The 23,306-nt window shown below is 43.7% G+C and overlaps 1 protein-coding gene across 1 annotated transcript; it reads right to left on the reverse strand.

Moving 5' to 3' along the window:
- Window positions 1–7,987: 7,987 nt before the first annotated feature.
- LOC138929022 (uncharacterized) lies at window positions 7,988–16,781 on the reverse strand. Its single transcript, XM_070287511.1, has 6 exons — window positions 16,571–16,781; window positions 10,257–11,050; window positions 9,220–9,468; window positions 8,408–8,976; window positions 8,226–8,305; window positions 7,988–8,112 (listed from the first exon to the last, which is right to left on the reverse strand). Exons 1-6 carry the CDS (start codon window positions 16,779–16,781, stop codon window positions 7,988–7,990), a joined length of 2,028 nt encoding a protein of 675 aa, XP_070143612.1.
- Between the last annotated feature and the right edge of the window lie 6,525 nt (window positions 16,782–23,306).

Raw genomic sequence — 23,306 nt, forward strand, 5'->3', positions numbered from 1 at the left:
GGTCATAAGTTAGACTTTAAATATACAGGTCCTTATAAGGTAGAATCAATAGGAGTTAGTGATAACATAACTATAACAAATATTAAAAATAAAAGACAAGTAGTACAAAACGATAGATTAAAACCATTTATTTCATAACCAATTTAGTTATTTTTATACTTCACGTATGGCCATACATAGCATAAATACTATTAAAATCATAATACATAAGGTAACTAAAATTACAAAAAAAAAAATTGAAAAATTTTAAAACTCAAAAAAAATTTTTATATAAATATATATAGTATAATATTATAAAATAACTTCACTATATTACATTATTTTTCAAAAGGAGGGAGATGTAGTATGCACATATATTGAATACCCACTGTACTTAACGGGTACACACTGTAACACTTAGTTGCAATGTTTATTCAAGGTCTCGGTCATAAACCTCAAGTGGACGAAATACGAACTACCCACTTATGTATATATTGGCCCGCACACAAAGAGTGCAAGTGTCAGCATAAATGCTACACGAGCGGACCACATGTATGTGCTATGTATTTAAGAATATTTAAGAATATATATACGACTCTCCGCTGCCACTGTTGGCAGCGCAGCTGAGGGACCTAGACTCCCTTAGCTTTAAATTCATATTGATCAAGACACATTTTCGCCAAACGTTTGTTGACCGAATCTGCAAGAGCATTCATGAACGAAACAGCAGCCCTAAATTGGCCGAGGCTGCAAGCAGAAGTAATTGCCGTTTTTGACCTCAAAATCACTGCATTTGATGTGTTCAAACAGCTGGGAGCCAGGAAGAAATTACCTGGAGAAAGTGCCCTACAATATTTTTTTGCCATGTGCGGCATTGGACGACAGGTGGATCTGCTGGAGGAGCAGACTAAATTGGGGAAGCCCCAAGCACGTGTGCTTGTTCCTGAAGCCATTCGCTGCTATAATTGCTGGCAAATGGGGCACATGGCTAGATATTGCGGACGACCTTTCTGCTTAAAATTTTTTCCAATATAATATATAATATTTAAGTCCTAAGTCCTAAACTAAAAAATAATTTCCGGGGACCATAATACACCAGCGAATCCCTCACGATCTGCGCCGTACGCTCGTCCTGTTTGAAGATCTAGCTCGTAACGTGGCATAATTTGTCCAGATATGGTGTCCAACAATGATCGAATATGGTGTTTTCCTACAAACGATCTATATTACACTCGACAAGGACCAAATTTTCAACTTCCGGGGGTGTAGCTGCTACCGACACCATGAAACTTCCCACCACCGTGCTTTTCCATAGGAATAACATAGGAATAAGATGCTTGGTGGGGGTTTCATGGTGTGGGGCGTAGTTAACGCCTCGGGAATAGGAATTTAGGCCTTTATCGAGTGTAATATGGATCGTTTGTAGGAAAAAAAAAAAATCTATATGCTAAATATCAACGTACCGGTTCTCCGATTGTCCTGTCTAGTTATTTATCAGCTCGATCCACTTGTGTATAACGCGCAGTGCTACAATAATTATTTGACTCGTTGCAGGTCCCAGTTTTCTGAGGATCCAAAACAGTTTTATAATTTTGTTAAATCTAAGCGTAAATCCATTACTCGTCCGTCTTTGCTCTCTTTTGGTAATTCAGCAGCAGATAATGATCAGGCAATAGCCGATCTTTTTGCTCAGTTTTTTGAAACCACTTACTCCAACTCAATAGACCCAAATCAGGCTTTTCCTTACATCATCCCCAAATCGAACCAAATCTTCAGTCCTACCATTAACGAAAGCTCTCTTCTTAGAGATCTTCATCGTGTTAAGCCAGTTTTTTTACCAGGTCCCGACGGAAGACCAGGCTGTGTGCTTAGGAATTGTGCCGAAGCCCTGTTCAATCCACTTCTCAAATTGTTTACCTTATCCTTAGAAACCTCTCACTTTCCCCTTATTTGGAAGGAATCATTCGTTATTCCTCTCCACAAAAAAAGGTAGCAAATTGGATGCCAACAATTACAGAGGTATCTCTAAGTTGTCGGCCATCCCTAAACTGTTCGAAAATGTTATTACTCCTCATCTGCAGCACCTGTGTAGGTCAATTATTTCTCCATGTCAACATGGTTTTATTAGACGAAGATCAATTACAACGAATCTGTTGGAGCTTACTTCCTTTATTATAAAGGGATACCGAAATAACTTTCAGACAGATGTAATCTATACTGATTTCATTAAAGCATTTGACTCTGTTAACCATTCTCTTCTTGTTCGGAAACTCGATTTAATGGGATTTCCGACAGATCTTCTTAATTGGATCGCAGGTTATCTAAATGGCAGGACGCAGAAGGTCCTTTCGAAAATAAACTATCTAATGTTCTTAGGGTTACATCTGGCGTCCCGCAAGGGAGTCATTTGGGTCCCCTACTGTTTACATTATTTATCAACGATCTGCCCGAAGTTTTGACCAACTCCAGAGTACTTATATATGCTGTACTTATGTATGCTTTGTGTGCAATATAACGATGCTACTTGCCAATCAGACTTACAGACAGATCTTAACAATTTTCAAACATGGTGCTGCGTGAACTTATTAAACTTAAACTGCTCTAAGTGCAAGCTAATGACATTCACCCGTGTCACTCCTAAGCCTGCAACTTATACGCTAAACGGCTGCTCTTTGGAAAAAATTAATATAGTTGATGATTTAGGTGTCCGTCTGGATCCTAAACTCGACTTTATCGATCATATTTCGTGCATAATGAATAATGCCAGGGGTGTGCTTGGTTTCATTAAACGGTGGTCGAAGGAATTCAATGACCCCTACGTTACAAAAACGTTATATACTTCACTTGTTCGTCCTATCTTAGAATATGGATCCTGCGTTTGGAGCCCTCAGTATGGCGTCCATAGTAAACGCATAGAATCGGTTCAAAAGAACTTCTTACTTTTCGCTTTACGCGGTTTAAACTGGGATGCAAACCAGAGGTTACCGTCTTATTTTAGTAGACTCTTACTAATTAACTTACCCTCCTTATCCAATCGTAGAACCATGCTAGGTTTTACATTCTTATACAACTTAATCCGTGGTGACGTGGAAAGTACTGACTTGCTCGGTCAGCTAAATTTTCACGTACCAATACGAAACACTAGATCCTTTTTACCATTAGTTTTGCCCCACTGTAGAACATCATTTGAACTGCATGAACCCTTTAGAGACCTCTGTGCAAATTATAACGATTTGTACACAATAATATCTAACGTTGATAGCCTCCCAAATCTAAAAACTTCAATCTTAACCTACTTACGCTTGCAAGCAACCAATCCGGCAGTACGCCAGTAGTAGTTTCCCCGCATCCTTTTTTTTAAGTCATTCGCGTTTACTAATTGCTAACAGAACAAGCACGTGCTTGGTGTCGCAAGTTCCACTTGATATGTACTGTACATAGTGCATCAACGTCTTGCAATAACTACCGAAACAATGGCTATAACCAAAATAACGGTTACAACCGAAACTAATCGTGAACCGGAAATAACCGTGGTGAAAACAACTGCGGCGGAAACAACCGCGGGGCAAACACCAACAATCAAAACAATGTTCGAGTAGCCCAAGGTAACTCGGAAAACCAGCAGAACCCTTCAGCTATTTAGAGCCAAAAAATATCACTATAAAAACCGTCAACCTTAACCTAAGACTAGATTAACCTAACTAGATTTCACTCAAAGTGGCGACTCACTGATTCTTCGCCCAAACAACTTAAATTATCCAATTGAATAACAAATACTTCACACTTGTGAAAATAATGCCACAGTACTCCCAGCTCGTTCTTCGTGAAATACAAATTCCCTCAATAAAAAATCAAATTCTGATATTAAATCAAGAAAATGATGAAGGAATTTATATCGCAAACACGATATCCAATCACAAAAATACTTATGTCCGTATTATAAACACAACAAACCACTAAAATTGTAAACTTAAATAACATAAAATACGAAACTCGGAATGATTATGATATAATAAAAGAAAATAACGAAGGAAGAAATGACTTCGTTATGAAAAAGTTAATTAAAACTTTCCGCCTTCGTTCAAAACTCAATTAAAAGATCTATGCACCAGATATACAGACATATTCGGACTAGAAACCGAATCTATAACAACAAATAACTTTTACAAGCAAAAGCTTAGAGTGAAGGATGATGAGCCCGTATACATTAAGAACTATAGAAGTCCTCACAGCCAAGTGCAAGAAATTCAAGCCTAAGTGCAAAAATTGATAGACGACAAAATAGTCGAACCATCAGCCTCAGCTTATAATAGCCCACTTTTATTAGTTCCGAAGAAGTCTCTTCCGGACTCTGACAAGAAAAAATGACGATTAGTAATCGACTATCGTTAAATTAATAAAAAATTATTGTCAGATAAATTCCCACTACCTAGAATTAATGATACTCTAGATAAACTAGGTAGAGCAACATATTTTTCATGCCTAGACTTAATGTCTGGTTTTCAGCAAATTGAACTTAAAAAAAGTTCCAGGGATATAACGTCATTTTCAACGAGCAATGGTTCGTATCGCTTTACGCGATTACCATTTGGCTTGAAATTAGCCCCAAATTCATTCCAGAGAATGATGACTATCGCTTTCTCAGGATTAGAACCGTCTCAAGCATTTCTTTATATGGATGACTTAATAGTCATAGGATGTTCCGAAAAACATATGCTCAAGAATTTAACTGATGTCTTCGAAAAATGTAGGAAACATAACCTAAAGTTACATCCTGAAAAATGGTCATTTTTCATGCATGAAGTCACATTTTTGGGACATAAATGCACTGATAAAGACATCTTGCCAGACGACAAAAAATATGACGTTATAAAGAACTATCCAGTCCCACATTATGCAGACAGAGCTAGACGATTCGTTGCATTTTGCAATTACTATAGGCGCTTTATAAAAAATGTTGCCTACTATTCTCGTCACATAAACAGGTTATGTAAAAAAGATGTAAAAGATGTAGATTCGAGTGGACATCTAAATGCCAGAATATTACTGGAACTATAAATAAAGTCACTACAAGAAATCAAAGTAGACAGCAATCCTGCGCAGGAGAACAACAAACAGAATTGCCTAGGCAATCTGAAGAAAAAGCTTAGGTCAAATCTTCCCAAGGCTTGAAAAGCAGGCCGGTAATAACAAAATCAGCCAACTCAAGGTGGCACCGTGGGAAAATATCTTTGATCTAGTTTCAATTGATAATTTTAAAATAATGGGCAATAAAATATTGAAATTATTAAGAGTAGCGCTACTCAACCCGGCGACCATAATAAACAATAAAAAAGAACAAGAAGCAATACTGTCTACATTCTATGACGATCCAATACAAGGAGATCACACAGGCATTACAAAAACCTTGGCCAAGGTCCAGAGACACTACTACTGGAAAAATATGTCCAAAGATATAAAAGAGTACATAAGAAAATGTCCAAAATGCTAGAAGTCCAAAACGACTAAAAATACGAAGACTCCACTAACAATATCAGAAACTCTGCAAAGAGCTTTTGACAGGGTAATTGTGGATACAATTGGTCCACTACCAAAATCTAACAATGGAAATGAATACGCGGTAACATTAATATGCGATTTGACAAAGTATTTGGTGACAATACCAATACAAAATAAAAGTGCAAACACAGTAGCGAAAGCTATATTCGAAGATTTTATTCTAAAGTACGGTCCAATGAAAACGTTCATTACGGACATGGGAACAGAATATAAAAATTCGATAATTGAAGACTTATGTAAATACTTAAATATCAAAAACATAACTTCTACTGCACACCATCACCAGACTGTCGGAACAGTGGAACGAAGCCACAGAACACTTAACGAGTTCATACTCTCATATATCTCAGTTGATAAAAAAGACTGGGATGTATGACTACAATACTTCGTATATTGTTTTAATACAACCACCTCTATGGCACATGATTATTGTCCATACGAGTTAGTCTTTGGTAAATCTTCAAATTTGCCAAAACATTTTAATAGCATAGATAGAATAGATCCATTATATAATATAGAAGACTATGCTAAGGAATCTAAACTTAGATTGGAACAGGCATATAAGAGAGCTAGAATAATGCTAGATATTAACAAACAAAAACAAAAACATAGGTACGACAAAAATAGCTTAGACTTTGAATTAAAAATAGGAGACCAGGTTTTATTAAAAAATGAAACTGGTCATAAGTTAGACTTTAAATATACAGGTCCTTATAAGGTAGAATCAATAGGAGTTAGTGATAACATAACTATAACAAATATTAAAAATAAAAGACAAGTAGTACACAACGATAGATTAAAACCATTTATTTCATAACCAATTTAGTTCTTTTTATATTTCACGTATGGCCATACATAGCATAAATTCTATTGAAATCATAATACATAAGGTAACTAAAATTACAAAAAAAAAAAAATTAAAAAAATTTTAAAACTCAAAAACAATTTTTATATAAATATATATGGTATAAAATTATAAAATAATTTAACTATATTACGTTATTTTTCAAAAGGAGGGAGATGTAGTATGCACATATATTGAATACCCACTGTACTTAACGGGTACACACTGTAACACTTAGTTTCAATGTTTATTCAAGGTCTCGGTCATAAACCTTAAGTGGACGAAATACGAACTACCCACTTACAGTCACGCACAAAAGTCTACGTACGACCCCTTTTTTTGGGTTTTACCCACTCCTATAGATATGACAAGAAAAGTAATGATGTAGTCTTGTTTTAAATGCTATTACTATACTACAACTAAAATTTCATTCGAATTCAACATTAACTTCTAAAGTTATAAACAAAAAACGAAAAAACGACAGTGACAAAAGTGTACGTACGATTGCTTACTATGCACTTTTATGATATAATATTGATATAAGGAACAAAAGTTAATATATTTTTGGGTTACCATGGACATCAATAACTGCTTGTAAATGTCTGGGCATCAAAGCCACCCAATTATCCTGCTCCCTCTTCCTTATTTTAGCCCACTCCTCTTGTAGCCTCATTTAAGGATAGGAGCACTACTCATTGCGTGTTTTCGACCTTTCTGCTTAAAATTTTTTCCAATATAATATATAATATTTAAGTCCTAAGTCCTAAACTAAAAAATAATTGCCGGGGACCATAATACACCAGCGAATCCCTCACGATCTGCGCCGTACGCTCGTCCTGTTTGAAGATCTAGCTCGTAACGGGGCATAATTTGTCCAGATATGATGTCCAACAATGATCGAATATGGTGTTTTCCTACAAACGATCCATATTACACTCGACAAGGACCAAATTTTCAACTTCCGGGGGTGTAGCTGCTACCGACACCATGAAACTTCCCACCACCGTGCTTTTCCATAGGAATAACATAGGAATAAGATGCTTGGTGGGGGTTTCATGGTGTGGGGCGTAGTTAACGCCTCGGGAATAGGAATTTAGGCCTTTATCGAGTGTAATATGGATCACATTGAATAGCATTAATTATAAACAACCATTTTGGCGGTCCTTTAAAGTTATTAATGTATTCATTTATATTTTATAAGTATTTTTAACTGGCTGTTTCGTTCCCCCAACAATATGGCAACCTTGGCGATAACTTTTTGCGGTAAACTTATCGACCTATCGCCAAAACGAGAAAACTAGTTGAACACGGCAAAAATTTTGTTGTCAAATCTGAGGTGGGGTCAGAAATAAATTTTTTATAAAATAACTACCTGCCAGAATGATCTTGTGGTGGTGTGGAATAAACATCAATAGACCACTGAGTAAACTATTTTTTTCCTTTTGTAAATAAGATCTGTTTTCATATAAAAAAAGCCATTTACTTTTGATTCCGGCCAGAAAAAGGTGCCCGTTTTTCAAATCGAAAAAATCTTTCGATTTCGATTACCGGAGCACCAATTTCTCGTTTTCAAAAACGAAAACGAAAAATTCTTGCCGTTTTCGATTACCGGAGCAGGCCTGATTGCTTGATCGCGCTGACCCTTTGCCAGCGCTCCAGGTGATCCACCTTTGAGTCCTCGACTGAAGGCTCAGGTAGTGATCGCAGGGAATCACCCACAATGAAGTGACCTGGTGTGAGAGCGGCCAGATCGTTCGGGTCCGTCGATAGTGGTGAGAGAGGGCGAGAGTTGAGTATCGCCTCCACTTCAGCAGCTTTTTAGTAAGCTTTTCGAACGTCAGACGAGTGTTGGCCAGCGTGCGATTCAACAGTCCCTTGACGCTCTTGACGGCTGCTTCCCATAAGCCACCAAAGTGGGGTGCCCTGGGAGGTATAAAATGAAAAGTTATGAATTCATTTCGACAAAAATTCGAGATAATGCGAGTTGTTTCATCTTTAAATAGAAACACTTTTAGTGCTTCTAACTTGTTGTTGGCTCCTACGAAGTTTGTAGCGTTGTCACAAAATATATCAGAGGGCAATCCGCGCCTTGCTATTAGGCGTTTCAGTGCGGCAATGAATGCGTCAGTTGACAGGTCCGACACCACTTCGACGTGCACTGCCTTGGTAGCGAAGCATATGAAGACTGCAATGTATCCCTTGGAAGGTGTCTTGCCTCGAATACGCGCGTATATGTTAATCGGACCGCAAAAGTCAACACCGCATCTAGAGAATGGTTTTGACTGCGTCAGGCGTTCGACGGGCAGTTGACCCATGACTTGTTTCTCCAGAGTTGGTCGATAGCGTATGCAGTGTACGCAGGACCTTACGACGCGGCATGCCAAGTCCCGTGCATTGACGATCCAAAATCGTAGGCGAATAAGTGCGACTAGAGCCTTTGGGCCGGCGTGGAAGTTCTTCAAATGGATGTGCTGTACGTATTGGTGCACAAAGAAATCCTTGCTTGGGAGAAGAATTGGATGCCTTTGGGTGTCAGGAACATTGGCTAGTTCCAGACGACCTCCGACCTTGAGCAACTCGAACCCATCAGTAACCTGTAGGAAGGGATTCAGATTTCGTAAGTTAGTGCGAGTCAGCTTGCCCCTTTTAAGCAGTCCTATATCCTCAGAGAAATGCTTGGCCTGCAAGTTCCAACAAATTCAGTGCAATGCGCGAGACAATTCTTGTGGTGACGGCGATAATGTTCCGAACGGCTGCAGCTTTCTGGCGAAGTGAATAAAACGAAGTACCCAGGCGACAACTAGTATGCAACGATTGTGAGAGCTAATAGTATATACAGCTTCCAGAAGACGATTGTTGATGGTGACTATAGTAAAGGCCGATTTGCGTTTTTCCAGCTGGACCACATCCGGATCAATATTGCCAGAACTATCCGCTGGCCAGTGTAGCTGATCTTGTAGTAAATATGCGGGACCGTCGAACCATATCGACTGCTGTAATTCAGATGCGTTGCAGCCCTTGGAGAGTAGATCTGCTGGATTCTCGTGCGTCGAAACATGTCTCCAGTCGCAACTGGAAGTGTTTTCCTGGATTTCGGAAATACGGTTTCCGACAAACGTAGAAAGTGTAGCCGAATGTTGTTGAATCCAGTGAAGAACAATCTGAGAATCACTCCATAAGAATACCGTTGGTTGGTAGTCTGCAAATATCTTCTGTATCTTGCGCAATAGGTTTGATAACAAGTGCGCTCCACATAACTCCAACTTTGGTAGCGACAATTTCCTAGTGGGAGCGACTCTGGATTTCGATGTTATGAGTCGTATCTTAATGCTGCCATCTGCCCCAACTGTACGTGCATATATACAGCAACCATAGGCTTTGATCGAGGCGTCGCAGAATCCATGTAACTGTAGACTCCGGAGACTCGGCTGTAAGCAAAGGCGTGGTATTGACAGCGATTCCAACGACGAAAGTGATGAGAGAAACGATGTCCATGCTGCATGAAGATTTTGCGGCACCGATTCATCCCAGTCTAACTTGAGCAGCCATAGTTCCTGCAGAATGATTTTAGCAACTATTATTATTGGCGTGACTAAGCCCAATGGGTCAAATAATGATGAGGCTATCGAGAGTATTGTCCGTTTTGAGACGGTTTCCGATGTGTGTTTTGGTACAAATGCGAATTTAAATATATCGTATCGTTGATCCCATTTCAAACCTAACGTGCTGGTCACTGAATCTTCTTCTAAATTCAAATCCTTAATAGTGCGATCGTCGACGAACTTAGTGTAATTTGAGAGAGACCGTCCACTGTGTCCGCTCCGCAAAGGAAATCATCAACATAAAACGAGGTTTTAATGGCATCAGCACCGACCTTGAACTTGTTCGAATATTGATCCGCCAGATATATCATGCTTCGTATGGCTAGGTATGGTGCCGTTGCGGTCCCATAAGTTACAGTGTTGAGTTCGAAGGTGCGTACTGGCTTTACGGGGTTGCTCCTCCAGAGAATGTACTGAAACTTACGGTCATCCGCGTCGACGAGGACTTGTCTAAACATCTTAACCACGTCAGCCGTGATCACGTAGCGATATGTGCGGAAGCGTAAAAGCAGCGTATATAAATCGGGTTGAATTGTTGGTCCGACCATGAGCAAATCATTTAGCGATTTCTGACTCGTTGTCTGACAGGATGCGTCGAAGACAACTCTTAGTTTGGTTGACGTACTCGTTGGCTTGAGCACACAATGATGAGGTATATAAAAATGTGGTACATTGAGTCGAGGCATCTCTACTAAACTCATATGTCCCAGAGCTTCAAATTCCTGCATGAAGTCTATGTATTTCGACCTCATATCCGCTGAGCGACTGAGTCGGCATTCAAGCGCTTGAAATCGTCTTCGTGCAGTTTCATACGAGTTGCCAAGCAAGCTGGGATCCGTTTTAAATGGCAGCCGAACCACTATGCGGCCATCATCGTCACGGCGAACAGAGTCGACGAATTTCTCCTCACATTTGCGCTGCTCTGGTGTGTATATGTCAGCCGACTTGCTAACATCTTCAACCTTCCACAATCGCTCGACGTTTCGGTTAATAGCATCCTCCAGAGTTAATGAGTAGCTGTGAACTATAGTGGGCTTGGTTTGGCAACGACCAGAGATTATCCATCCTAACAACGTTTTTTGGAGAATTGGCAGTTGGGGAACGAGCTTAATTTGACCAACCGATAAGATTTCGAAGAATGTTTCTGTTCCAAGTAGCAAATCAATTCGAAGAGACTTATTGAATTCAACATTAACTTCTAAAGTTATAAAAAAAAAAACAAAAAACGACAGTGACAAAAGTACGTACGATTGCTTACTATGCACTTTTATGATATAATATTGATATAAGGAACAAAAGTTAATATATTTTTGGGTTACCATGGACATCAATAACTGCTTGTAAATGTCTGGGCATCAAAGCCACCCAATTATCCTGCTCCCTCTTCCTTATTTTAGCCCAATCCTCTTGTAGCCTCTATTTAAGGATAGGAGCAATACTCATTGCGTGTTTTCGACCTTTCTGCTTAAAATTTTTTCCAATATAATATATAATATTTAAGTCCTAAGTCCTAAACTAAAAAATAATTTCCGGGGACCATAATACACCAGCGAATCCCTCACGATCTGCGCCGTACGCTCGTCCTGTTTGAAGATCTAGCTCGTAACGGGGCATAATTTGTCCAGATATGATGTCCAACAATGATCGAATATGGTGTTTTCCTACAAACGATCCATATTACACTCGACAAGGACCAAATTTTCAACTTCCGGGGGTGTAGCTGCTACCGACACCATGAAACTTCCCACCACCGTGCTTTTCCATAGGAATAACATAGGAATAAGATGCTTGGTGGGGGTTTCATGGTGTGGGGCGTAGTTAACGCCTCGGGAATAGGAATTTAGGCCTTTATCGAGTGTAATATGGATCGTTTGTAGGAAAACACCATATTCGATCATTGTTGGACATCATATCTGGACAAATTATGCCCCGTTACGGGCTAGATCTTCAAACAGGACGAGCGTGTGCTTGTTCCTGAAGCCATTCGCTGCTATAATTGCTGGCAAATGGGGCACATGGCTAGAGATTGCGGACGACCCAAGAGGCCGGATGGGGCCTGCTTGAAGTGCTTTGGAGTGGACCACAAGTACCAGAGAGGCGTCAACAAGGATGGAACTGATGGAAGCTTAAGAGGAATCTGGTTCCGAGGACTTGACAGCGGTTGAACAAATCAAAATTTGAGGATTGCGAGGTGAAAATATATTTCTGTTGTAAGTTTATTCGATACTGGCAGTCCGGTTAGCTTTATTCGTAAGTCATTAATTCCAAAAAATATTGTTTTGAGTTTAACAATATCGAGATACGCTGGTTTAGGAGGACCGCGACTATCCAGTTGGTGCGTTTTAAAGGCCTCTGTTAAGTTTTATGCGAAAACATACTCCCTAATCTTAAATATAGGCGACGATAAAATATAACCATTCCCTGTACTTTTAGGGTGAGACTCACTTAAAATAATACAGGTTCAATTAGTTCATAGAAGAGATGATAATGTTTAATTTAATGCTGCTAAATCCAAAGACCCTTCCCTTTTCACCGCGAAGGCAAAACCACAGCATAACTTAAACAAAAAAACCCAAATACCTTCTAATTAAAGTCATAATCACAATTCAGGTTTAGATAATGAAAGTTTTGGAGAAATATTCAATGTTGACGACGATATGCAGGGATTCTTGAATGCTATCGAACCAGTGTTAGATGATTCTTTTGAGATAGGAACTGAGTTTGGGTTAGAATTGGCAAAGATGTGTGAAAAAGTTATTCAGTCCCATTATGTTAGTAAGCAATATGATTACAACACAGCACCTAGATATCGGATGTCCATTAGATTAACCGATACCACTCGGTTTTACTGTTCTCCGAGACGTCTGTCTTGACCTGCTTAAGAAAAACGTAATACGTCCGAGCGCCTCACCTTAAGCGTCACCTTTGGTCGTTGTGAAGAAAAAGTCTGGTGAAATTCGAATGTGCGTTGACTACCGTGGTTTAAATAAGCGTATCGTCAAAGATAATTTTCCTTTGCCCCTTATTGAAGATTGCTTGGAGTATTTGGAAGGAAAATGTTGTTTCTCTGTGATTGATTTCAAAAGCGAGTTTCATCAAATAGAGGTCGAAGAAAAATCCCTACCGTATACAGCATTTGTTAACCCTCAAGGAGAGTACGAGTATATGAGGATGCCTTTTGGATTAAAGAATGGCCCTGCAGTGTTCCAACGATTTATTTCAGAAACGTTTTCAGACTTTTTAAGGAAAAATAACCTAGTTATTTATATGGACGATATAGTTATAGCGACAAAGACAGTAGATGAGCACTTAGAGATATTACGAAAACTTTTGGATCGTATTAGTGAATATAATTTGGAGATAAATAAGAAGAAATGTGTATTTTTGAAGAAAGAATGTGAGTTCCTGGGGTATAGTATCAGTAAGTTTGGGATGAAACCTAGTGAATCGCATTTAGAAGCTTTGAGAAATTTTCCTGTACCACAAAATGTTCATACCCTTCACTCGTGTTTAGGATTCTTTTCGTATTTTAGACGTTTTGTCCTTTCATTTGCGCGAATAGCTAAACCCCTGACAGAGTTATTGAAGAAAGGGGGTCCTTTTCCACTCAATGATGAGCACTTAAGTGCATTTAACGAGTTGAAGAATGCTTTAGCTAATCCACCTGTTTTAGCCATTTTCAGTGCTGGTAGAGAAACTGAGCTCTATACAGATGACAGTGCCCATGGGTTTGGTGCTATACTGTTGCAGCAACAAGATGATGGGAAAATGCATCCTATTTCGTTTTATTCAGGTAAAGCCACTGCAGAAGAATCCTGATACCATAGTTTTGAGTTGGAAACACTCGTTTTAGAGTGTACCTTGAGCATAGCAAGTGAGAGATGAAAATATAGTTCAATTGAGAGAGAAACTAGAGAGAGGAAACTTGCGTTACTTTGAGTTGAGGGATGAACTAGTATGTAGAAAGAATGGCGACGAGTCTTGTTGTTTATATGTGCCTGTCTGTATGGAAGAACAGCTTATTAGGAAATCTCACGAAAAACTAGGACATTTGGCAGCAGATAAGTGCGTTAAGGATTTGAGAAGGACCTATTGGTTTCCAGAAATGAGAACTAAAGTTGAGAGTTATATCAGAAATTGCCTCTCGTGCATTTTGCATTCAGTGCCGAGATCGATTCATGATAGAACCTTGCATAGTATTCCGAAACCTAGTATTCCGTTTCATACACTCCATATAGATCATTTGGGCCCCTTACCGAGTATAATTTCAAAGAGAAAGCATCTCCTAGTTGTTATTGATGGTTTTACCAAGTTTCTCAAACTCTTTCCGGTAAATACAACTAGTACAAGAGAATCGAGAGATGCATTGAGTAAATACTTTGATTTTTATAGTCGACCCCAAAGAATTATATCGGATCGCGGTACTTGTTTTACGTCACTTGAGTTCACCACCTTTTGTCAAGAGCGAGACATTGAGCACATAAAAGTAGCTACTGGAGCACCTAAGGCTGATGGCCAGGTAGAGCGTGTGAACCGTGTGTTAACGCCTATGTTAGGGAAATTATCAGAACCTCAATGATGAACCCTAGAGATCTGGTCAGAATCCGTGAGCATGCAGCTGTCAATATTCAGAATTCAGAAAAAAATAACGAAGACTTTTATAGTAGAAAGCATAGAGCTCCTCGAGAATATCAAGTAGGTGATTATGTGGCCATAAGAAATGTCGATACCACTGCAGGAATTAATAAGAAGTTTTCTCCCGTGGGCCTTATAAGTACCGTGGGCCTTATAAGATAAGCCGTGTGTTCGATAATGATAGATACGAAGTCGTTGATATTGTTGATTGCCAGTTAACGCAAATGCAATTTAGAGGTGTTTTAGAACCTGCTAGACTTAAGCTTTGGATAAGTAATGTTAATGAAACTGTTGCCCTTTGTTTGTAAAGATCGTGGTCGATCTGTAGTCAGGTCGGCCGAATGTAAATTGTTTAAATATAGTATAAACCAGATAAGGTAACACTAAGTACATATCATCTGTAAATATCGATAAGAATATAAGCACTCGATATATTGTTATCGACCATGTACGATCGAGAGGAGTACGATCACTAATAAAACGAGCACGAGTACGAGAGGACGTGAAATTAAAGAAATAAGGAAATAAAAAATTTAAAAAATATAAAAAATTTACAAATAATAAGTTAAAATTAAAAAAAAATAAATAAAAATAACTAAATAAATAAAATATAATAATAATTATAAAATGTGTTGTATATTTAATTACAAAATTTCAGATGTATAAATATCCAGCTGTCGTCACTTTTCGGGAAGCCCGACCAACGTACGAGTGCTCTTTTGCCTTGTCTTTTAAGTACATTTTCAACTAGATATGTGTTGAGAAATTGGGTTTTTTTCAGCTCTTCCATATAGAATCCGCCTTTTACGGGATTTCCATTCAAGTCCTTTAATAGGTATGTTACCGGATAAGTGTTTTAAATTTTGTAAATTCTAAAAATTTTAACATTCCAATTCGGAGCGTATGATTTCTCAAAAACTACCTTATATTTAGAAATTCGAACACTGTTACTAATTTTCAGTTTGCTACCTGCAAACATTTTGATATTATTGTACACCGTTTGCAAGATATGCCTCTCATTGTCGGCGTTTACTTCGACGGGAGCCATTTTTATAGTCCTGTGTACTTTATTGTTGTAAAAGTTAATTAAGGCTTGATACATATCGATCCATTTATAGGTCCCATTGTAAGAAAACTTCTTTCACATTAGTTCTTTTAATGTCCTGTTGAATCGTTCCACAATGGAAGCCCTTAGAGAACTAAATGTCGAATAAAGATTTATTTCATAACGACTCATCAACGACTTAAATTGTATGTTGAAAAACTCTTTCCTGTCATCTGTTTGTAGATTCTTAGGTACTCTATGCCCAGACTTCACAATTTTTTCCAATGCTTGTAAGGAAGCGTCTGGGTGGCCGGGGTAAGCCTCAGCGGCCCAGAGTTCCCTCACAAAAATTTATAAATGTGAGACGCCCAGAATATAAAGCGCCAAATAATTAATTAGGGTAGAGAGGCGGTGAAGATGAAAATATATATGAATTAAATGCTGGCCACGCGAAATTGGCCCAGCCGCGGCGGTTCTGCCTAGAGGATGGGCGACCCGGAATTATCCAGCGGCGGGACGAGTGGCTCAGAATAATCCAGCGGCCACGCCCACGCTCGGAATGATACAGCAGCGGGGCGCATTCGGGGCAGGAGAAGGGCTCGGAAGAATTCAGCAGCCAATGCCTGTGTCCACGCTCGGAAGAATCCAGCAGCGGGACCACTGGCTCGGAAAAAATCCAGCAGCCAGCCCCGAATCCTCGCCCGGAAGAATCCAGCGGCAGGATTGTTCAGAGGGCTCGGAATAATCCAGCAGCCACGCCCACGCCCACGCTCGGAAAAATCCAGCAGAGCGGCGTCCGTTGGGACAGGACAACGGCTCGGAAGAATCGAGCAGCCAATGCCTGCGTTCACGCTCGGAAGAAATCCAGCAGCGGGACAGTTGGCCCGGAAGAATCCAGCGACCAACCCCAGATCCGCGCCCGGAATACTCCAGCGGCGGGATGGCTCTCTGACGGGAAAGGGGAAGGGGAGCCGGCGGCCTCGCGCAGCAAGTCCGGGCTCGGAAGAATCCAGCAGCCACGGGCTCCTATTCCCGTCCGGCTTTCGCCCGCACCCGGAATTATTCCGGTGCTACGGGCAAAGCAGGAGGGGATTTGGTCACTGCCGGCGAAGGGCATCGGCCCGCGAACGAAGACGGGTGAGGAAAGGCGAAGTCACAAGTTTTATTATAAAATTCACTGGCGGCAGGGGGACGGGGTAGGTCCCGATTACGAATAATGACCGGCGGCCATGCTCACCTGCGACTTGATGTCCTCGAAGGATAATTTTGCCGACGCGGACACGCGGTTTGGCACTTGAAAAAGTTTTCTTGTACTTTTTAATTGCGGAGCGGCGCGACTCTCTTGTTCGAGAATTTTCCCAGAATTAATTGACCTAATTTGACAGTGTGGCCGTGACCCACTTCTGCCGGCAGCCACGATCAATCGCAGCGTTGCCAAACGCTGTCACTATCGGTAACAACGTTGCCACTTGCGCGCGTTAGTTCAAAGTTCCGTGCTGGCTTTACCTTCCCTTCGCGGGTTTTATTTCGGCTTCGTGCCGTTGGCTCCTTGCCGTTTGTGTGTAGGTGTGTGGGTGTGTGTGTTTTTTTTTTTTTTTTTTTTTTTTTTATTTAAAAGATATAAGTAAGATAGAAGTATCATACATAAGTAGTAGAGTAAGAAAGAGAAATGTCCGCTCCCGCGGGACTGCCGCAAAGCTATACTTCACGGGGCGGCTGGCGGTCAGTTGCCGCTCTTCAGGGCTCCGCTCTTCCGGTTTCCTTCAGGTGTCTTCAGTGCGTCGGATCTGCTCCCGTCGTCTCATCTCTCGCATCACGGTGGCTGCCATTTCCGCAACCGCATCCCAATTGGAGGGCATCTCTAGCATACATCTGATTAGATTGTCTGGTGTAAGGCGACGATTCGTGGCTGCTTCCAGCGCAGCTCGTTCTGCCGAGAATAGAGGGCACGCGAAAAAGACATGCTCCGCATCCTCGATAACTGCGCTCCCGCAGTAGTGGCAGTATGGATTGGCTTCGTGCTTGAACCTGTGCAGGTAAGCCTTAAAGCATCCATGGCCAGTTATGATCTGCGTGGTGTGAAAATCCAACTGCCCGGTACGACGCTGGATCCAGGGTACCAGGTCAGGGATGAGTCTATGGGTCCATCGGCCTGTGCTCGCGTTGTCCCATCTCACTTGCCACCGTGCGATAGTGTCACTTCGTTGGGTTCTGCTGCCTGAGTTTCCGGTCCTTCGCTCTTCTGCCAGACGTTCGATCGGTACGGTTCCCGATACAATTAGCGCCGCCTCTTCCGAGACCGTGCAAAAGCAACTGGAAATTCGCAGTGCACAACGTCTGTAAACAGACTTGCATTGCCGGCTGTAGCTAACGGTCTTCATGGCTTCAGCCCACATAGGCGCGGCATACAGGATGGTCGAGGTAACCACTGTCGCTATCAGTCGCCTGCTGTGCTGCTTGGGGCCACGGTTGTTGGCCATCATCCTCGAAATGGCAGCGGTAGCTTTGGATGCCTTGGCCGCAGCATATTCCAGATGGGTCTTGAAGTTCAGCCTGTGGTCGATCATGACTCCCAGGTACTTGATCACCGGGGTGGACTCAATGGTAGTCGAGCCGACCCTGAAGCTCACCTTCTCTACTATTTTTCTGCTGCTTATGAGCACTGCTTCCGTTTTGTGCTCGGCCAGCGAGAGCCCGTTGTCTGCGAGCCAGGACATCAGTATGTCGATGGCGCGGCTGCATTTTGTAGAGACTTCGGTTAGGTGCTTCTCCACCGTGACCAGTGCGATGTCGTCAGCGAACCCCACTACCGCGCAGCCAGGTGGTAATGGGAGCCTGAGAACCCCGTCATACATGACGTTCCACAGGATAGGCCCAAGAACTGAGCCTTGCGGTACGCCTCCTGTGACTTGGTGCTGTTGGTGGCCGGCATCAGATTCATATAGGAGCACTCGGTCTTTGAAATAGTCGGCTATTAGCTTAATCAGGTATCCAGATATGCCAGCACGCTGCAATGCCTGCAGGACTAGGCTCCAGTTTGCCGAATTAAATTCATTTTTGACGTCAAGGGTACATACAAGGCAGTATTGCTTAGTGCCACCCTGCCATCTTTCGCCTTCGATCGCATTTGCTGCAAGCTGGGTCACTTCTCGGATCGCGTCGATTGTGCTTCTCTTCTTTCGGAACCCATGCTGGTGGCCCGAGAGTGCTCCGCGTTCCTCGATTTCTCTCTCCAGTCTGCTGCAGATAATGCGCTCAAATATCTTCCCCAATGTGTTTAGCATACAGAGGGGTCGGTATGAGGAAGGATCGTCGTCCAGTTTACCAGGCTTCGGGATAAGCACAAGTCTTTGCTGCTTCCAAACTCTCGGGAAGGTACGCTCGCCGATGCACTTGTTGTACAGCTCTGTGAATAGGCTCGTATTTGCTCTGATTACGGCGTGCAGTGCCGCGTTTGGGATGCCATTTGGTCCCGGGGCCTTGGATATTTTACTACTGGCCACCGCGCCCATGACGTCCTCTTCGCTGATGATGATAGCTTCGCTCGCCGCTATACTGGGTGGCATTAGGGGCGGCTGTGCAGGGAAGAGGGTGGAGATTATCGCTCCAAGCTGTTCCTGGGCTGTTGGGGTCGGCTGTCTGTTGAGCTTACCCATGACGAGCTTGTAGGCAGATCCAAAAGGTTCCTGGTCCGCCTCGTCGCACAGCTGCTGGAAGCACTCCCGCTTGCTTGCTCTAATGGCCACCTTTAAGGCTTTTTTCCTTTCCCTGTAGCGAGCCTCAAATAGCTCCTGCATGGGCCGTCCACGGCTTCGTTGGCACCTGCGCCTCGCAGAGATGCACTCTTTCCTGGCTGTGGCTATCTCTTGGTTCCACCAGGGGACTGGTCGCCTTCCTTGTCCTCTAGTCGAGCTCTTCATTGCCGCATCGCAAGCTGTCTTGATCCTCGCAGATACCTCGTCTGCGCAAGTGTTTGCGTCGCCAGAAATGGTATTGCCATCCATGTTTTCTAGGAGTTCCTCGACATTTAGAGTGCCTACTTTGTAGGCAGGTTGCCGATTCGGAAGGCTCGGCAGGGAGTGACTCGTCTTTATCACTATCGCTGCGTGGTCGCTGTAGGTGAGGAGGTCAGTGACTTCCCAGTAGACGTTCCTAGTGAGCTCGGGGCTGGCGAGGTTAGGTCGATAATTGATTCTCGGCCTGCCTTGCTGTATGTGCATTTGCCTCCGTCGTTAAGAAGGCAGACATCCAGGGTCGCCAGGGCATCTAGTAAGGCGGTTCCCCTCTGAGTTGTTGCCGTGCTCCCCCACGTGGTGGACCACGCGTTGAAGTCCCCGGCAATTATTACCGGGGATCGTCCCCGAGCGTCTTGGGCAATCCCCTGGATTACATCCTTGAATGCATCTATGTGCATACTCGGCGGAAGGTAGCAGCTGTATATTGTAGTCGCCTGGCACTTGGCCCTGGCGTAGCCACGTCTCGAAGCTCTCTGCGATAGGTGGTCCGGAGGCTGTCCACAGCTCCAGATGGCAGCCCCGCCATCCGCGCTTTGCTGCCATACTCCTTCTGGTTTTGCCTTGTAGGGTTCACTCAGTATGGCGATGTCGATTCTCTGCTCGATCGCCGTCTGCGACAGTAAGTCTTGGGCTGCTCTGCAGTGGTTTAGGTTAAGCTGGAGAAACTTAACCATTCTGCATATACTTGACGGCTCTCTGGTATTCTGGGCAGGTCCTGCTTATTGTAGCGTGCTCTGCCTCCTTCGCGTGCTTGCCTCCTCGGGTGCATAGGATGCACTTGGGCTTGTTTTGGCACGTATTGTGCTTGTGGCCCATGCCACCACATTTGAAGCATGACTCCTGTGTGGCTTTAGCTGTTGCGTCGGAGGCTCGGCATCGTGCGTCCGAAGCCCATGCATTTGTAGCATCGCTTTGGCTCAGTTTTTTCTCGGATACGGCATACGACCCATCCTATCCGGATTCTGCCCTTTTCGAGCAACCTCCGCGCATGCTCGGGTCTGAGGTTGACCGTCGCTATTTGCGTTCCGCCGAACCCTTTTCTCATCCTGGGTGAGGCGTCTCGTGGTATGTCGCATTCTTCTCCCGCAAACAGGGCCATGGTGACCTCCTCCGCGCTGGTCATGTCGTCTAAGTCGCGGATCTCCACTTGGACCGTCTCCTGCATAACCGCCACCTCTGCTTTACCGGAGATGGCAGTCTTTAGGGCTGCTTGCAGCTGCTGCGTGGATGGGTCCAGGGTTTTCTGCATTCTTAGGAGGAGTCCACCGCTCGCTGTCTTCCGCAATCCTTGCACATTGTCCTTGAGTCCCTGTAGAGAGGGCTCAGTTTTGACAATCTTGAGCATGTCTGCGTATGTTCCTGCGCTACATTTGATTATAATTGCGTCGGCGCGCTGCTTCCTGGGCATTGCAGGGTGAGTTGCACGGCTCCCATTGTTATCGCCGCTCGTAGCTTTGACTTCTCGGGATTGCGCAGCTTAGCTCGTTTTGAGTTCTGTGCCTTATTGCGCAGCTGCTCGCGTTGCCAACTGGCTTGAGGATCGAAAGCTCTATTTGGGCGGCTTTCGTTACTATATGTATATTATTACAGACTCCCAGAGGAGGTCCTCCGTGGTCCAGTCTTCAGCCCCGTGGGCCATCTCCTCCAGCACGTCGGGTGGAAGGTCGCCTAGGCACTCTCGTGCTCCGCTTCCACCTCGCCGTCTGAGTTCTGGGCCGCTGCAGCCCCTGACGGGACCAGTGGCGGTGGGGCCTGGTTCGGGCGTGTCGAAGCCTGGTCGTTGGCAGGCATCGTCGGCGTGACAGCTCGTTGTTGAGCCCGTGACGATGACCCTCCAGCAGCTCGTCGATGGCGAGTCCCATCCAGGCGTCGTCATTGGGTGTTGGTGCGAACGCCCCGTGGCCACTCGCCGCTGGGGCGGCGTTGGCGTGCTGGTTGTTCGCCATCGTGGCGAGGTGGTCGATCCGGGTTGGTGGCAATGCGGCCGTGCTCGGGATCGTGGGCGTGGTGCGAGTGCGCGTGTGGTTGGCGCTGCCGTGCGCTGGATCCTCGAGACGCGGTCGTGTGCTCGCTGGTGTTTTCGTCTATGGACGAGGTTGGCGGCCGTGGAACGGCGCAAGGACTGGTCATCATCTTCGGCGATGTCGCTCCACCTCTATGTGCGTGCCTGAAGAAAGAAAAGAGCAAAGAGACGGCGTTGTTAGGGGGGCGCTTTCGGCGCAAGGACTGGTCATCATCTTCGGCGATGTCGCTCCACCTCTATGTGCGTGCCTGAAGAAAGAAAAGAGCAAAGAGACGGCGTTGTTAGGGGGGCGCTTTCGAAGGACCCTACTAGAGGTCTGCATGGCCGCATTCAAGCATAAGCTTCACTGAGTACTTCTGAATGTTGTACTCATTTTTGAGTACAACGCATTCAGCTGATCGAGTTCGCATCTCATTCTGTACTCAATTCTGCGAAATTTTGAGTATTCATAACGCACTGAATTGAGTGAATGCGTGTCCAAAACAGAATGAATGAATGAAGGCAGCAAAGAATTCTTAGAATACTCAGAATACAACGACTGCGCAGTCATATTATTATTATAATATTATAATATATATAAGTACATAAGTAGGTTATAATATAAATAAACAAATACAAACACTAAAGAAAAAAGTTTAAATTAATGAAGTCAATTATATGTCATCAAATTATGTTTCCCACTGGAAGCGCACGTAAACGAATACTCATTCTCTGTATTCGGCTCTGTCGGCATTCAATTCGCTCTCCCTATGTGTGAGTGTGTAGTTGTGAGTACAACGACGGCGCACGCATTCACTCAAATTCAGTGGAATTCGCAGCCGAATTCATTCAATTCACTGAGATATGAATGTCTCATATGCCGTTTTTAATTAATTCATGCAGACCTCTAGACCCTACCTAACCGAGAATTGCTCGATTTCGACGTTTTCTCTTGAAAAAGAGGGCCAATGTTTCCCCCCTAGAGGGGTAGGGCGTTGGACAGGCGTGCCTGTCAGCAAGTGGCTCCTCTGGACATGGCCATCTTTCGATCTGGGCGTGGCTTAGTGGCGGCGGCGTGGAGTGGGGTGGTTCTCCCCAGGGCTCGTGGCGTCTGACTGCTTTGGACTGTGCGTGTCCTCGGCATGGTCCTCTTCGTAGTCACTGTCATCGTTCACGTCCTCGGCGTGGGCATCTGCTTCCCCCTCATGGTACGGCTTCAGCTGTCCCAAACTCGCAGTACGGCGTCGGCGGATGCCGGGTACGTACAGCTGGACGATGTTCGGTGAGGGGAACTTCGCCACTCAGAATGGTCGCTCATATCTCGCGGCCAGCTTGGCGGCGAATCCTTCCGAAGCGTTGGAGAGTGCGTGACGTCTCACCAACACTAGAGATCCCACCGGTGGTTTCCATGTCCGTCGGCGCAGATTGTAGTGCCTGCCCTGGTCAGCCGAAGCGCGCTCGATGTTGTCTCGCCCTACTTGGAAGATGTTCCTCAGCTGCTGGCTTCGCTCCGTTGGGGTCACCTCTGGGGTGCCTCGTCCCAGTGTGAGTTCATCATATAGCGTCCATGGCAGCCTCGGTTCTTCCACTTGCGTCAGGAAAGCAGGGCTGAATCCCGCCGTGT

The sequence above is a fragment of the Drosophila kikkawai genome, chromosome 3R (assembly GCF_030179895.1).
Source record: "Drosophila kikkawai strain 14028-0561.14 chromosome 3R, DkikHiC1v2, whole genome shotgun sequence".
Lineage (NCBI taxonomy): Eukaryota > Metazoa > Arthropoda > Insecta > Diptera > Drosophilidae > Drosophila > Drosophila kikkawai.

What these genes read in the sequence shown, in the direction of transcription:
- LOC138929022 (XM_070287511.1), bottom strand. Translation starts at nt 16,781, where the DNA reads ATGCCCTTCGCCGGCAGTGACCAAATCCCCTCCTGCTTTGCCCGTAGC. An exon ending in ATTCCGGGCGCGGATCTGGG is followed by an intron (nt 11,051 to 16,570) that starts GTTGGTCGCTGG and finishes AAACGTTGTTAG; the next exon opens with GATGGATAATCTCTGGTCGT. An exon ending in ACAATCGTCTTCTGGAAGCT is followed by an intron (nt 8,977 to 9,219) that starts GTATATACTATT and finishes CCCTTCCTACAG; the next exon opens with GTTACTGATGGGTTCGAGTT.